Genomic DNA, 16,118 nt, shown 5'->3' with positions numbered 1-16,118 from the left:
ATCCAAGGACAAGATTTACTGCTATTTTTTTAAACAGTTTTATAGTTTTAGCTCTTTTTTAGGTCTATGATCCATTTGAATTAATTTTTGTATGTGGTGCGAGGTAGCGGTCCAACCTTAATTTTTTACATGTGGATAGCTGGTTCTATCATTATTTGTTAAAAAGACTTGTCTTTCCTTATTTGATTTTCTTGTCATCCTTGTTAAGAAAAAAATCACTATAAATCTAAGGGTTTATTTCTGACCTCTCAATTCTGTTTCCTTGATCTACATGTCTGTCCTTATGCCAGTACCACACAGTCTTGATTACTTTGTAGAAGTTTTAAAATGAGGAAGTATGAGTCCTCCCACTTTGTTCTTTTTCAAGATTATTTTGTGTGGCTATTCTGAGTCTCTTGAATTTCCATATGAATTTTATTATTTCTGCAAAAAAAAAAAAGCCGCATGACTTTGATAGGGATGGTGTTGAATCTCTAAATCAATTTGGGGAGTATCTGCACCTTAACAAATATTAAGTCTTCAAATCCATGAACATGTGTTATCTTTACATTATTTAGGCGTTTTACATTTTCTCTCAATAATCTTTTGTAGTTTTCAGTGTGTGAGTCTTGTACTTCTTTTGTTAAATTTATTCCTAAACATTTTATTCTTTTTGATGCTATTATAAATGGAATTGTTTTCTTAATTTATTTTTTGGATCGTTCTTTGCTAGTGTGTAGAAATATAATTGATTTTTGTATACTGATTGATTTCAGAATGGTAACCAACCTTGTATTTCTGGTGTAAAGCTCACTTGGTCCTAGTGTATAATTCTTTTTTTATGTTGTTGGATACAGTTTGCTAGTATTCTGTTGGCAAATTTTGCAACAATTATTCATAAGGGATTTTGATCTTCTCTTGCAATGTCTTTTTCTGGTTTTAGTATCATGGTAATAATGGCTTCACAGAATGAGTTAGTGCTGTTTTTAACTTTGTTTACTTCCTAGATTTTTTTTATCAGCTTGATCAAATGAGTATTATATATTCATTTTAGGCATCTGAATCCTAAGTTTCTGATATGAGTATCACACACAAAAGTGACATTCAACAGAGTTTGATTGAAATCTGGTTATACAACAGACCGAATGAGAAGACTCTGGTTAAACTAAAACTAAACTAAATCAAGCTGAAATTAATTGAAAACTAAAACTAAAAAAAAAACAACCAAAAGAAAAAAGAGTGAATCCATAAGGTTATTAAATCTTTCCACACAACACAATTTCTATAAATTTTATACATTATTGATAGAAACAAATTTTTGGTGAGTTGATAACTCTACCAAATAGGTTTTGGTGCTCAAAACTAACAATTTTTTTTTTTTTTTTTTTTTGCGGTACGCGGGCCTCTCACTGTTGTGGCCTCTCCCATTGCAGAGCACAGGCTCCAGACGCACTGGCTCAGTGGCCATGGCTCACGGGCCTAGTCGCTCTGTGGCATGTGGGATCTTCCCAAACCAGGGCACGAACCCGTGTCCCCTGCATTGGCAGGTGGACTCTCAACCACTGCGCCACCAGGGAAACCCTAAAACCAACAATTTTTAAACTTGATAACTTTGGAAAATTTGATGAATTGAGCTTTTGGGAGCATGGTCATTGGATGAACTGTCTTCAATGAATAGATTTTCAACTTATTGCCTAGTTCTTAGATATAGATAAAGATCAGGAGGGTAGGGAATTGAGAAGACCATGCCTACAGACTCCTTTTTTTTTTCTGGGAAGTAGGAGGCGAAGTTAAGTGCTTATACTAAGAGATGAAGATGATACAAAGAGTTTAAGAAAAGTGGAGAAAGTTTGCAGGGGTCAAAGAGATGGTAGGATTGAGCAATCCAGGCTTGTTGTGTTCAGGGCCTGATTCTGTTGATCCCAGTGCCAGTGGTTGTGTGCTATTGTTTGTTCCTGGGAGCTCTTAGTGATGAGGGCACAGGAGTAGAGAAATCTGGTAATTAATAAGTGGGTGGGAGAGAAAGACATGGGGTTGAGTAGGGGCTGCCATGAGAACAGATGAAGTTGGATCATGATATCCAGGCTGGGTTGAAAAGGAAGAAAGGCCCGGTATATACAGGGAGCAATGAGTTCAGAGGACTAGAGTTTCTAGAGTTTGAAAATTTGATATGTGTGCAAAGGGAGATCCAGAGGCAAGAAGCTGGGTTTAGAGAGTGAGATTCTGGAGGATAAAGCTTTAGGGCTAAAGTAGATCTGGTCATGAAAGGGTCAAAGTCCTGGTAAACAGAGCACGCTGGATTGATGGGCTTCAGTAGGAGAGAACAATAAAGAACTATGGGGCCAGAGTCTTTTTTTTTTAATAAAATTTAAAAAATTTTATTTATTTATTTATTTATTGGCTGCATTGGGTCTTTGTTGCTGAGCACGGGTTTTCTCTAGTTGCAGCGAGTGGGGGCTACTCTTCGTTGTAGTGCATGGGCTTCTTATTGTGGTGGCTTCTCTTGTTGTGGAGCACGGGCTCTAGGCACACAGGCTTCAGTAGTTGCAGCACACGGGCTCAGTAGTTGCAGCATGCAGGCCCTAGAACGCGCGGGCTTCAGTAGTTGTGGCGTGTGGGCCCAGTGGTTGTGGCACACGGGCTTAGTTGCTCTGCGGCATGTGGGATCTTCCCAGACCAGGGATCGAACCTGTGTCCCCTGCATTGGCAGGCTGATTCTTAACCACTGTGCCAGCAGGGAAGTCCAAGGGGCAGAGTGTTGAATGGGGCATCCAAGGTTGGGATGGTGAGTAAGACTCTGGGCCTAAGACTTGAACGAATGTGTGAGTGATCAGAAGCTGTCTTCCCCCACCTTCACCCCCAGTCAGCCTGGCATGAATGGCCCAGTCTGTTATAAAAAAGACAGATGTGGGGTAGGGTTCTTAGTGTTACAAAACCCCTCCAGAATTTTGACTTTTCCTGTACTTGCTTTTATCTCTGCTAGCTCCATGTTGACTTCTCAGTCATGTTCGGAATTCCTGATATTTTGTCTGTCTGCTGTAGCCCATCCTGTTAGGTCTGAGACTGACGGAATTTAACGATTCATTTTGTGACTAGCTCTGGGCTATACACTGTGTATGTTTTCTCCTCAAAGGCAGACACGTTCAAACTGCAAGCTTGCCAACTGACTTCCTGTACGTTGGGCCAGCAGGTGCTTTAGGCATCCTGTAGCAGCTAAGGCCAAGAACATCAGGAGGAGGTGGTCAACCAAGGTCTCGAGTCCCCAGAGAAAAGAGGCTTTACATAAAGGTGGAGGAGCCATGGAAGCCACAGTGGCAAACGACAAAGCTCTCTTCCATCCCCTTTGCCCTCAACACAAGATTTTGGACTTTTCCCTCAAACCTATATAAACCCTTAAGTGTCTTATCTCCATAACTAAGGCCTGTCTTATCTCCATAACTAAGGCCATAATAAGTACTCATTATAAAATTGTCTTAGTCTGTTTGGGCTGTTATTACAAAATACTGCAGACTGGGTAATTTATAAACAATAGAAATTTATTTCTCATAGTTCTGGAGGATGGAAAGTCCAAGATCGAGGTACTAGCATGGCTGCGTTCTGGTGAGGACCCTCGTGCAGGTTCACAGCCAGCACCTTCTCACTGTGCCCTCTCATGGTGCAGGGAGCAAGAGATCTCTGGGGGGTCTCCTTTATAAGAACAATATTCCCATTTGTGAGGCTTCCACCCTCATGACCTAAGCACCTTCCAAAGGCCCCACCTCCCAATACCATCAAATTGGGCATTAGGATTTCAGCATATGAATCTGGGTAGGGGTGTGACACAAACATTCAGACCATAGCAAAAAATAAATACATTAATCTTCAAAATTCACTTTTTTTTTGGCGGTACGCGGGGCTCTCACTGTTGTGGCCTCTCCCGTTGCGGAGCACAGGCTCTGGATGCACAGGCTCAGTGGCCATGGCTCACGGGCCCAGCCGCTCCACGGCATGTGGGATCTTCCCGGACCGGGGCACGAACCCGTGTCCCCTGCATCGGCAGGTGGACTCTCAACCACTGCGCCACCAGGGAAGCCCCCAAATTCACTTTTTAAATCTCCTTTCCTCTCAAGTTGCTGCCGTATCTTCTCTTTTCATTGTCACCAAACTTTTCCAGTTGTCTTTATGGTTTCTGCTTTTGCCCCTCTCAAGAGACTGCTCCATTAGAGGCCAACAGCGAACATCCTAACTTTTAAGTCCAATGGCCAAAGATACTCATTAAACCACTATTCTGGAGCCTGGCCAACATTAGGTTCTAAGAATACAAAAATCATCTAGTGTCTGTCCTTAGGACCTCAGAATCTGAGGGAGATGTTTTTGACCCCACCTCCCTTGGATTTTGAGACACCAGTGTTCTAGCTGTAGTCCTTCTTTTCACCCTCCTCCGAGGGCTTCTCTTTTTTTCTGTCTGGCCTTTGAATATTGGCTCTATCCTTTTTCTTTTACTCTATATTTTTTGTCTGGGAAATCTCATCTAGTCCAATTGCTTCAATTTCCTCCTATGTGTGAATAGCACATCTGTATTGCTGGCTTACCTATATCCTTTGAGCTCCAGAACAACTGTTCACAAGACAACTCTGTAACATGAATACGTTTACAACAAAGCTCATCACAGAATCTCAGACCTGCTTCTCCTCTGCTATCCTCATTCTCTGTGAATGGAATTACTTCACCCAACTGCCCAAGTAGAAACTTGGTATCGTGCTTGACTCTTAACTTCTTCCTCTACCTCGTGTAGTCACACACGATGTCTAGTCTATTCTATCTCCTGTATATCTGTTTGATCTGTTGGCTTCTCTTCTTCCCCCCTGCTTCTGGCCTAGTCTAGCCTTCTCTCAACTCCCCTTGGATTCCTTAACTAGCCTCCTATTCGGTTTCCTTGCTTCTAGTCTTGGCCCCTAACCCATCTTCCGGTCTGATGGAAGAATGATATTTCTGAATTGTAAATCTGATCCCTTTTCTCTCCATTTAAAAATCCTTCAGTGGCTTCCCCTGGTCTTCAGGATAAAATCCAAGCACTTTATCATGTCTTACAGGGTCCTTTGTAACCTGATCTTGCCTGGCTTTCCTGCTTCATTTCCTCTACTTCTTCCTCAAAACTAAATCCCAGCTGTACCAAATTACTTACTTGGAATTTCTCAACCACTCCATTCTGTTTCATAATTCAGTGCACTTCTACCTGCAGAGCTTGCTGCCTGGAATGCCCTCCCAGAGGACCTCTCTACCCAAAGCTTGATGAATGCTTATTCATTCTTCAAGATGCAGCCCTAGCATTGTTTCCTTTGAAAAGTTCCTTACTGACCTCCTCCTTTCTTGGTACTCCAGTATGCCTTGTGCACACCACTTTCTTAGCTACCTGTCTTACTATCTTACACTTATTCATGACCTGTCTCTCCAACTGGCCTGATGGGCCCAGGAGTCATCCCTGTATTCTCTATACTAGCACAGTGCTTTGAATGAAAAAGGACTATGCTTGCTAAATTCATTTGATAATTATTTTTTGAGTGTCTCTTATGTACAAGGAAGACACTGTACTGGGTACTGTGATGAATTTTGCAGGTTCTCTTTCCTCTCTGTAAGGCAATTTCTCAGTCTCCTTCATAGATTCTGCATCCTGTCTGTCCTCTAATGTCTGACCTCAGTCTCCTTTCCCTCTACATATACACTCTGAGTCATCCCATCCATTTCCTTAGCTTTAATTGCCAAGAACTCCCAAATCTCTTTTCCCGGCGAAGAACTCTTTCCTAATCTCCACATGCTCCCAGGGATCTCAAACTCAGCACATACAAAACTGAACTATTTTTCCTTTCTTTTGTTCCTTTTGGGATAAAAGGAAAAGATAACTGTAGGAAAGCTTCTGAGACCATTTTAAGGAGAAGTTAGAAATTAAGTCAGAACAATGGCATTGAGTTTTCAGTGACATCTCTAGGTACAGCGTTTGCATTTTCATCTCCTTGAAGTGAATAGCAGTAAAACTTTAATGCTGTGCTTCCCATGCTGGGCTACACGGTGGTGTGCCAAGGCATATGTGAAGCCACAGCGTAAACAAGGCTCATCTTCTTAGAGCTTAGAGCATCAATTTTGATAGAATTGTGTGTGTATGTATGTGTGCAATGTACAATATTTAACTTGCAAGAACTAAAAACATTACTTTTATATTAAACAGATATACTGTGGAACAGAATGCAAAATATCAGAAAAGGTGAAACTTCTTTCCTCAAAATATAAGCACACAGACCATTTTTATTATTAGGGTATCTCAAATTTAACTACCGAATTCATGTCCCTGAGTCAGAGAGCTACAATATGGCCCCACATTTAAGGGCACGGACAGGAAAACCTTAAGGGTACAGACGTTACCCAGTAGTGAACAATGGGGAATCAGTGTTGCAGGAAGTTCATTTTCAGATGAAGTAAGAGGAAACTGGGGAAGGGAGGAGTTAGTAAACCTAAAATGCAGAGCTAGGCTGAAGAACGCAGTACAACAGACATTTATAGACGCCTATTTTGTTCCATGTTCTCTACTGGGTAGCCCAAGAGTTGATTAGGTATGTCCCCTACCCTCTAGGAATAAATCAGCTAGTTATGGGTGCTGAACAATGTAATTGTGCCATTGCTACAATGATGTACGTGTGAAACTGGACCACTGGAAAAGTCCCTAACTTAGCTTGCAGAATTCAGTGAATACTTCTCAGAAGAGGCATCAGATCAGCTTTTGGCTATGTCTTGGAAAATGTATAGGTATTTTCTGTCTGTAGGTAGGTTAGAAATATTTCAGGAAATTGAAATATGAAATGTGTGGGAAATGAATTAGACACATGCTTACATTCATGACTGTCATTATGAACACTTAAATCCCTGGAGAGGAAGGAGCCCATTTCTTCAGTCTTGGTATACTCAGCAGGGTAGCTTAGCACTGTCCCTGCACACAGTACCATGTTTATGGTTTTATACAGCTAAGCCAGGGAGCTGACTATGTCATAGACAACATGTAGCTTACTCCTCCTCATTTAATAAACATATATTGAATCAGGTCCAGTGGTAGGTATAGAGTTACCCAGAAGAATGAGTCCCAGTTCCTGGCTTTGGGAGCTCAGTTGAGTGAAGGCATCAGTCAAGCAGACAGGCTACTGTAGTAGAGTGTAATGAATGCTTTGACAGACATATGACCCAAGGGCTATTACTGCACCCAGGAATGGACCTAGCCCCATCTGGAGGATGATGTGGAATTTGGAGAAGGCCTCAAAGCAGTGACTTTGAGTAGAGATTTGAACGACGTGTAGGAGGTAATTTGAAACAGGGCAAGCACAATAGTAAAGGCACCATCATGCAAAAAGGTATGATATATTCAGAGAATAACAAGTTAATTTCCTGTGAAGGGTGGTAGCAGGTAATGGTAGGAGACGAGCCTGAGAGGTGACTGAGACCAGGCCATAGATGGCCTTTGTGCCATGATAGAAGTCTGGATTTTATCCAGCAAAGGTAATGGTGAATCACTGTAATGCTGGTTTAGATCAGTGTTTCTCAGAGAAGGTTGTAAAACATTAGAGAGTTGTAAAATCAATTTAGTGAATTGGGGCCATCATTTTAAAAAAGTAAACTAGAAGAGTAGACAATATCGATGCACATGATATTTGTACAAATAAATAATGTTTTGTGACGCTTTTGTTTCAATTATATATATACATGTCATTTCGTGTTCTGATGTGTTTTTTGATCTGTGGGTCATAGTAAAAAAAATTTGGGGAAACAATAAAGATTCAACAGTACAAAATAATTTACCAGATTACTTTCAGTAGAAATTAACAGAAAACTCAGGCACAAATGGGAGTAGTCACTAAAGATTCTTACTATATAGTATCTTTTAGTTGTTCTGACCTGCCACTCTAAGTGTCATCTTCAGCCTAGAGCCAGTTCCCTGTGTTTATCAGAATAACAAGCAATCTTACTCTTATCTAGCAGAGTTGAGCCTGGATTCTCATTGCCTCAAATTATTTAAGGCCTGTCCATCCCTGAATCCATCAATAGCTAGGGGATGGAAGTAGCAGGACTGCCTTAAACTAACCTGGGGTGGATGTTTGGGAATTAACCCACTGCAGGGAATTGTAATGCAATGTGGTAAATCCAGTGCATTATGGGAATACCATAGTGGCACCTAGGGTCACAAAGTAATGAACTTAGGTGTGGAGATGGTCAGAGCAGTCATCCAGGAGATGCCAAAAGTTTGTGTACAAGGCAGGTAGGTAAAAGGGGGAGGGTTTTCTGGGTGGTAGATGAACAGAAGGTGTTAGGAAAAGACCTGCATAGGGAAACAGTCAAAATAAGGCCTTCCAAGCCTCTGGAGCATAAAATTAGAGGCAAGGGAAGAAGTTGGAGCAACGAGCAGGTGCCTACTCACCGAGGGGAGTCATGGTAAGGAATCTGGACTCTCCCTACAGGAAGAGAAGAGCCACTGGAGATCAAGCAGAGAATTAAGGTAGCAAATTCCTATCACTATGGCTGCAGTGGGGAGGAAGGCAAGTTAGGAAGTTATATTTCTGGGGGCCAGGAGGAAAAGCTGTGAGAGTCCAGACATAACTCACCTGTTACCGTTACTTAAAGATGTGGTTTTAATTTTAAGGAAAGAGCTTTCTCTAGGAGTCAAGGATGACTCTAAGACATCTGGCTGAGGTGAATGTTTGTACCAAAAAGATAAAAAGAGGGCAAATTTTTTTAGAGAAGCATTCAGAGTTGTAGGTTTATTCAATAAATGTTTTGAGGGCTTGCCTGGTGGCACAGTGGTTGAGAGTCCACCTGCCGATGCAGGGGACACAGGTTCGTGCCCCGGTCTGGGAAGATCCCACATGCCGTGGAGCGGCTGGGCCCGTGAGCCATGGCCGCTGAGCCTGCGCGTCCAGAGCCTGTGCTCCGCAACGGGAGAGGCCACAACAGTGAGAGGCCCGCGTACCGCAAAAAAATAAATAAATAAAAAATAAAAATAATAAATAAATAAATAAATAAATGTTTTGAGTGTCTACTATACGTCACTCAAAATATAATGTCAGAAAGAGCTTTCTGGCAATAGTGTGAAAGACCAACTAGAGTAAAGAGATGAGACCCCTGTTGGGAGCAGATGAGTCTCAGACTAGGGCAGCTGTACTGAAATAGTACCAGAATAGCTCTGTCACTGAAGCTAATATCTGTCTGCTAGACCAGTGACCCCTCCACCCACAGCCTTTTTATCTCAGACAATGGATGGGTTTGGTGGGCCAAACCCCCTCTGTAGGTCTGGCCTAAGATAAAAATCTGTTTTTTCCACTTTACTAGAAAGATGGGATTTGCTAGGCCTTGCTATCACGTGTTCATGCAGGGATGACAGCTCCAAGTCTTCCCACGACTATCACCCCTGTCAAGCCTGAGTGTGAGGGATGGGCAGCCTGCCTGGGCCAAATCTGGCTTCACAGTAACTAGTGCACATAAAGGAACTTCCTACTTTTCATATGCCCTGACCATTCTGAAGCCGGATGTCCTTTTTCTGAGTTCCCGGAGAGGCCCAGATTGAAAACTTCCAGGAAATTCCCACAGGTTTAACTTCCTAATCTTCCTCCCACTTCAACCCTCTCCTTCACCCTTCCACTCCCACCCCAAGAGGAAGGAGCTTATCCTGGAGTCAACATCCTCTGCTGAACACTTCCGCTCCCTTGGCCAGGGTGGTGGTACATCTGAGTTCTCAGGTCCTCTCCTCTGAGGCCTATTTGGGGCTTGAGGTGAACACTTAAGGGTGATATGTGATCTTGTCCAGAAACAGAGGAATGGAACCTTGAAGGTTCCTAGAGTACCAGATTATTACAGAAAGTTCACTTCTAGATGTTCACCCTCCCACCCGTCAGGAGGTAATCCTTCTCTAAGAAATCCCTGGGGCTCAGTCTCTATGCTAGATATCAAAACTCAATCACCTCTGGGGGCTAAGTTTGGAATTACAGGATACATACCCCATATAATCTAGCATTAAAAAAAACAAAACTGTGCTAACCCAACCCAACCCAGATTTAAGAACCAGAGACATACACCATGAATTTACTATCCCACACAGACTGAGCATGTGGGTAGTTCTCATTCTCCAGAAATCCCAAGGGGAGGGGAAAAGAAAATCAGTTTACATATAGTCATACACTGAATTTTATCTGTTGTGCAAAGAGAAGGTTATCTGGCTCCCAGAAGGTTTTGGGCTCCAATCAGACAGTTCATTTTACAACTCAAGATCCAGTTCTTCTTAAGAGATTAAAAGCGCTCCCAAGGCCTGTGGATCATGGGCACTGATGAGGGCCACATACCCTTTGGCTCCAGTTAAATCTCTGGTGTTTGAACTGTGTGGGAGCTGTGGGTGCTTGCTTCCTGATCCTTCCGCAGCCCCTGAAGCAGCTGGTTTATGAGTGTGAGGTTGCTGTCTCTGTGAGGAAGGGGCAGGGGTGGAAGGCAGTTCCCTTTATACTCGATCACTGCCATCTTGGCCCGATCCTGCTTATTCCGGTTTGGGATCTGCAGCATTCTCGTGTAGCCCCCATTCTGACCTTGGTACCGAGGGGCCAGTACGTGAAACAGCTTTGGGATCAAGTCTTTCTCCTGGAAGGGGAGAGTTATCCAGGAGACAGCAGAGTCAGGCACCACCGCAGAGATATTTAACTTTCAGCACTCCCAAAGGTAGGGTCCAAACACACACACACACACACACACACACACACACACACACACACCCCTTCCCTCACCCTCTGATGTGGTAGAGTCAAAATTACACAGAGTGGATCAGTTTCACGCAGTTGTGCAGATTGAGATTCACATTGAATTCAACTTAGGACACAGATCTCTAATTTAGTTCACATTTGTCCATAAGCGTGTGCCTTATCTTCATTCTGCCCAGTTCCCTTTCCTCTAACAACCCCCTCCCACTTAGGGAGCAAAGGATGAGATTTGGGAGGCAGACAGGATGCACTCACCGTGAGCCAGAAGTCAGCCATGCGCATGGCTCGTTCGTTGGTGTCTCCCAGCTTCCCATAGTCGATGAGCTGTGAGGACATAACATCACTGACCCAACCCGAGCAAGAAAGGAGGCCATCAATCTTACTCCTTAAATGCCGGACTGCAATCTACTCATTTCATACACTAGCAAAGCATCTCGCCAATTCAGGCAACCTCTAACTCCGCAGCCCTAACCAGTCTTCAATGAGAGGGGCCGGAGGAGTAGGTTCCGCTCACTGTATCAGGGGAATCAGCCTTCGGGCACAGCTTACCAGGGCGGTCCCAATTCTTCCCCAACTCCAGCCGGATCCCGCCTCCCCAGGCCAGACCCGCGAGAGGAACAAGAGGGTCCCGCCCCTCACCTTCTCCGCGTAGCCCCTCAGCTCGTCCACGCGAGCCCATGACGCCTCGATGCGTTCGTGTCGCACCAGTCCCGTGAGCAAGTTCTGCAGCAGGTGGATGCGGGATTCGGGACCAAGGCCCAGGCGGCGGAATACGCGGCCGTGAGAAATGGCAGTGGCGACCGACAGCCGCATGCTCCCAACTTCTTCCAGCCTCTGTGAGGCCGGAACTGGAAACTCCAGGGGAGACGCGGCGGAGAGGCGGAGCTTAGAGGACGCATGCGCCATACATTGGTGCGTGGTGGACGTGTTTGCGCATGTGTATCAGAGCCTGCCTCGTTGGCAGACTGGGGGAGGGCGGGGAAGGGGCGTTGACTTCTTCCAGAGGAAGCGAGCGTGGTGGGGTTTGGACCCTGGCAACGCTCCCTGTCGGCCGGGGAACCAGGCGCCCCCTGGTGTGGAGTGACCCGGCTGTCGGGTTTCACTGGTGCTGCGTCATTCGTCTTGTGGCCGGAGGGCGCTGGCAAGGTCCGCCTGGTGTCGGCTAGAAAAGTGAGTACCTGAGGGGAAAGTGCCTGGCGGGGTCCTGGTCCCTCAGGCTGGCTGCCCTGCCCTCCCTGAGGCGCGGCGCGTCCCACACCCTGAGCGTGTCATTTTTAAAAGAAAATTGTTTTCAGTAGTAATGGTGAAAATGAGTGGGATAACAATGATATGAAAGAAACGCAGATGCTGAAAATTTTCTTTGGGTTAAGTTGTTGACTGAAAAAAAGCACACCATAAAAGTTGAGAGTTATGTTTTATTTGTCAGACAAAACTGAGGACTTAAGCCGGGGACACAGCAGCTCAGATAACTCTGAGAGGCTGCTCTGAAGAGGCAAGGGGTGGGGTCGGGGTGGGGTGGGGTCGGGGTGGGGTGGGGACCAGGATACATAGGAGTTTTTGCAGCAAAGACCAGGTAGTTGGAGCATCAAAAGACTACTGTTCATAAAAGAAAACCAGATATCTCAAGTTAAGGAATTTAGCGCTTTTCTATGCACGAGACGATGCAAGAATCTGGGCTCACTGAAATCATTCTTTTGATCTGCACCTCAGCTACTTGGGACCAGTATCCTGTGTTTTCTCATCCTGAGTCTCCTCAGGGTGTGCTGTCCGGGGTGACTGTAGTGGCTGATGGCTGCAACATCCTTTGTTTACTGATATGGCAGGTGGCATTTTTAGTTCACAAAGTACATATAATCATCCCGGTTCAAGAAGAATTACCGCACTCCAAGGACAAATAATGGGCTAATACTTTTAAATTACATCAGTGTGTTTTTTATTTTAAAACGGGAAAACCATGCCTATGCATTTATGTGTTAAAGTAATGAACAGTAACATTATAGTTTCTGGTTTTGAGTCTTCGTGTCTGCCGATTTGCAATGACCTGGTCAAAATTGCTCTTAGTTATGGATTCAGATATGTCCCCCCAACAAAAAAGATATGCTAAGACCTACCCCACCCCCATATAGCCTGCATCTCCCTCACCCAGTACCTCATGATGTGACTTTATTTGGAAATAGGATCCTTGCAGATGTAATTAGTTAAGATGAGGTCATACTGGATTAGGGTGGGCGCCTAATCCAAAGTTACTGATGGCCTTATAAAAAGAACACCTGTGGAGAGACAGGCCTTATAAAAAGAACACCTGTGGAGAGACACACAGAATGCCATGTGACCCGGAAGGCAGAGATCAGAGTTGCCTAGTTGCAAGCCAAGGATTTCTGGCAAACATCAGAAGCTAAGAGCAAGATATGGAACAGATTCTTCCCTAGGTCCTTCAGAGAATGCATGGCCTAACTGACAGGTTGATTTTGGACTTCTAGCCTTCAGATCTACAAGACAGTAAATTTCTGCTCTGTTTGTGACACTTTGTTACAGAAGCCCTAGACACATATTCATGTTTGTTAGAAAGCATATTTAGATTTGTCATTCTGTCTTCCTCTTAGGTGACCAGAGAACACCTCTTGCTAATTTTAATTTTGAAAAGTTTCTTCTGTCTGAAGCAACATACATGCAAATAGGAAAAGTCTTAAACATATGGATATGTTGGCAGAAATTTATACAAACCACACTTCACAATAAATTCCAGAAATTACAATACTGTCTGTGTCTTGTTTCTTTGGGATCGATTCTTGCAGCTTTCAGTTATCTCCACATTTCACTGTAACATCGTCATCAGAAAATTCATCATAAATTTCTACTGGTAAAAACTTGGGAAGATTTTCTTCTTTGCAAAAGTCAGAGAAAATGAACATTGACACTGGTGTTATTTGACCTATTGCTTTAAAAAAGGAATGTCCACTTGGTCAAAATGTACAGCATCGAACATTGTCCATATTTATTTTTTTGGTTATGTGAGGCTGATCTAGGGGGGCCTCGGCCTGCAGCAGCTTGAAACAGGGTTTCAGTTACTGGCCAGTGATTGAGGTCGGGTCGCGGTGGTGAGAGCGCCGAATCCTAGCCACTAGACCAGTGGTCAGTGACAAGGCTCTGGCCCTATGGCTTTGCAGAAAAAGAATTCCCACAAAGATGGAAAGTAGTGAAACAAGTAAAGTATTTATTAGGAAAAAAAGAAGTACAGTACGTGTGGATAGACACACGGGTGGGCTCAGAGAGAGGGTCGCGCCCTTGTGGCAGTTTAAATCACTTATATGGGGCATTTCTTCTGTGTTTCCTTTGGCCAATCATTTTGGTTTGTCTGGTTCAGAGTCCATATTGGGTGTATCTCGGGATCTTCCTATGTATGCACACGCATCTCTTAGCCAAGATGGATTCTACCGAAGAGGCCTATGGGTAGTGAGCATCAGTTGGCATCAGCTAGCATCACTCCCCTTTTGGCCTCCAAGGAGCCTTTCTGCGCATGTGTAGTCGGGGAGGTCTCCTGACTCCGAGAATGAGAAATATGTGGTCTCTTACCTTCTATCTGGGCAGGGCCCAGCCTCCTCTCTCAATTGTCTTGTTATTTCCGTCTCGGAGTATTGGTCCACAGGGAATGAACTTTGACCGTTTGCCCCTGGGGTCCCATCTGTCTCCTGCTTCAAGATCATCATCTCTTGTTTGTTCTCCTGGCAGTATTCAAACTTTTTGTCTATGTCAATTTCTTTACATTTTGTTGGTGCATAGTTAATGGCTTTCTCTACAATTTTTGAGGATTGATGTTCAAGAAACCATCTTAAACCTTGGTGTCTTACTGTATGTTGTTCAAGGCATATTCTGGCTGTTTGTAGGTACTTTTGTGTCTGGTTGATCTCATCTGAAAATTCATCTTAAAACAAAAACAACTCAGGAAAGAAAAATCTCATACAACGAGGATTGTTTATTTTAAATTTATAGTTTTAGAAGCAGGGCTATGTTCTACCACAAGGGTTGGAGGTACAAAATGTGCCTCAAGTGAGCTTGAAAGATCACAAATTGTTACGAATTTATCAATACTATGAAAACTAATACATGTGGCCGAATCTGACTATGTAACTGATAGTTTTCCAAATTAACTTGCGTGTGGAATAAAATGTTTTAGTGGATTAGTTTTAAAAAGTGATAGTTTGAAGCTTACATGTATTTTATTTTAACGCAACAGTAACCATATCAATTGTTTAGAACTTAGACCAACAAAAGATTTTTCTTTAAGGGTTATTATATCACTAACACTGTTTAGCATAGCCATGCAATGTGATAAAAATCAGATTGACTTTTAGTTAGTTTTATTACGATTTAAAAATTCTTTACAGAAAATTCACCTCCTTATGCTTGCATTGGGCCAGACTGCATCTGCCTCCCAACCCTTGGTGCCCACTGGCTTTGAGAGATTTTGGGACTAGGATAATTGCTTTGGTGTCAGAACTATTGTAAATAGAAAAACAAGCTTTCTCCTTTACTCTGAAATAACTGCATCCTTTTCTACTGATGCCTTCATGAAGCAATGTCCTGGGAGCCTGTACAGGGAGCTCAGCAAGTGTTCAATCAGGGATTTAATGATGATAGTGAAAAGCAATTGTCGATTGGACCCCAAGCCAACTTTTTTTAAAATTAGGTTTATTTAATTAATTAATTTATTTATTTATATATTTTTAAAAGATCTTTATTGGAGTATAATTGCTTCACAATACTATGTTAGTTTCTCTTGCACAACAGAGCGAATCAGCCACATGCATACACATGTCCCTATATCTCCTCCCTCTTGAGCCTCCCTCCCATCCTCCCTATCCCACCCCTCTAGGTCATCGCAAAGCACCGAACCGATCCCCCTGTGCTATGCTGCTGCTTCCCACCAATGGACTGTTTTACATTCGGTAGTGTATATATGTCCATGCTACTCTCACTTCGCCCCAGCTTCACCCTCCCACCCCATTTCCTCAAGTCCATTTTCTATGTCTACCTGTTTATTCCTGCCCTGCAACTATGTTCATGAGAACCATTTTTTTTTTTTAGATTCCGTATATATGTGTTAGCATACGGTATTTGTTTTTCTCTTTCTGACTTCACTCTGTATGACAGACTCTACGTCCATCCACCTCACTACAAATAACTCAATTTTGTTTCTTTTTATGGCTGAGTAATATTCCATTGTATATATGTCCCACATCTTCTTTATCCATTCATCTGTTGATGAACATTTAGGTTGCTTCCATGTCCTGGCTATTGTAAATAGTGCTGCAGTGAACATTTTGGTACATAATACTTTTTGAATTATGGTTTTCTCAGGGAATACGCCCAGTAGTGGGATTGCTG

General features: G+C 43.3%; 2 protein-coding genes across 6 annotated transcripts in view; one reads left to right on the top strand and one right to left on the bottom strand.

Moving 5' to 3' along the window:
- Positions 1-10,057: 10,057 nt before the first annotated feature.
- Positions 10,058-11,588, bottom strand: MRPL17 (mitochondrial ribosomal protein L17). The gene is made up of 3 exons (XM_004279230.3): positions 11,373-11,588; positions 10,989-11,057; positions 10,058-10,617 (listed from the first exon to the last, which is right to left on the bottom strand). Exons 1-3 carry the CDS (start codon positions 11,544-11,546, stop codon positions 10,342-10,344), a joined length of 519 nt encoding a protein of 172 aa, XP_004279278.1. The 5' UTR covers positions 11,547-11,588; the 3' UTR covers positions 10,058-10,341.
- Positions 11,589-11,717: 129 nt separating this feature from the next.
- Positions 11,718-16,118, top strand: part of ZNF215 (zinc finger protein 215) — a 169,974-nt gene continuing 165,573 nt past the window's right edge. The window contains exon 1 of one of the 5 annotated variants that reach the window (XM_033404620.2): positions 11,718-11,903. The gene's annotated coding sequence lies outside the window, so the exon portion shown is untranslated. The remainder of the gene's footprint in view (positions 11,904-16,118) is intronic. The other 4 variants (XM_033404618.2, XM_033404615.2, XM_049713975.1 and 1 more) reach the window with 4 other exon arrangements.

Source organism: Orcinus orca, chromosome 8, assembly GCF_937001465.1.
Source record: "Orcinus orca chromosome 8, mOrcOrc1.1, whole genome shotgun sequence".
NCBI classification, from domain to species: Eukaryota; Metazoa; Chordata; class Mammalia; order Artiodactyla; family Delphinidae; genus Orcinus; species Orcinus orca.
This window is presented reverse-complemented; position numbering and strand designations above follow the sequence as displayed.

Excerpts from the sequence above, each read along its gene's own strand:
- MRPL17 (XM_004279230.3), bottom strand. The coding sequence starts at position 11,546 with ATGCGGCTGTCGGTCGCCACTGCCATTTCTCACGGCCGCGTATTCCGC. Across the intron at positions 11,058-11,372 it reads TGAGGGGCTACGCGGAGAAG|CTCATCGACTATGGGAAGCT; the intron begins GTGAGGGGCGGG and ends ATGTCCTCACAG. Across the intron at positions 10,618-10,988 it reads TGGCTGACTTCTGGCTCACG|GAGAAAGACTTGATCCCAAA; the intron begins GTGAGTGCATCC and ends CTCCCCTTCCAG.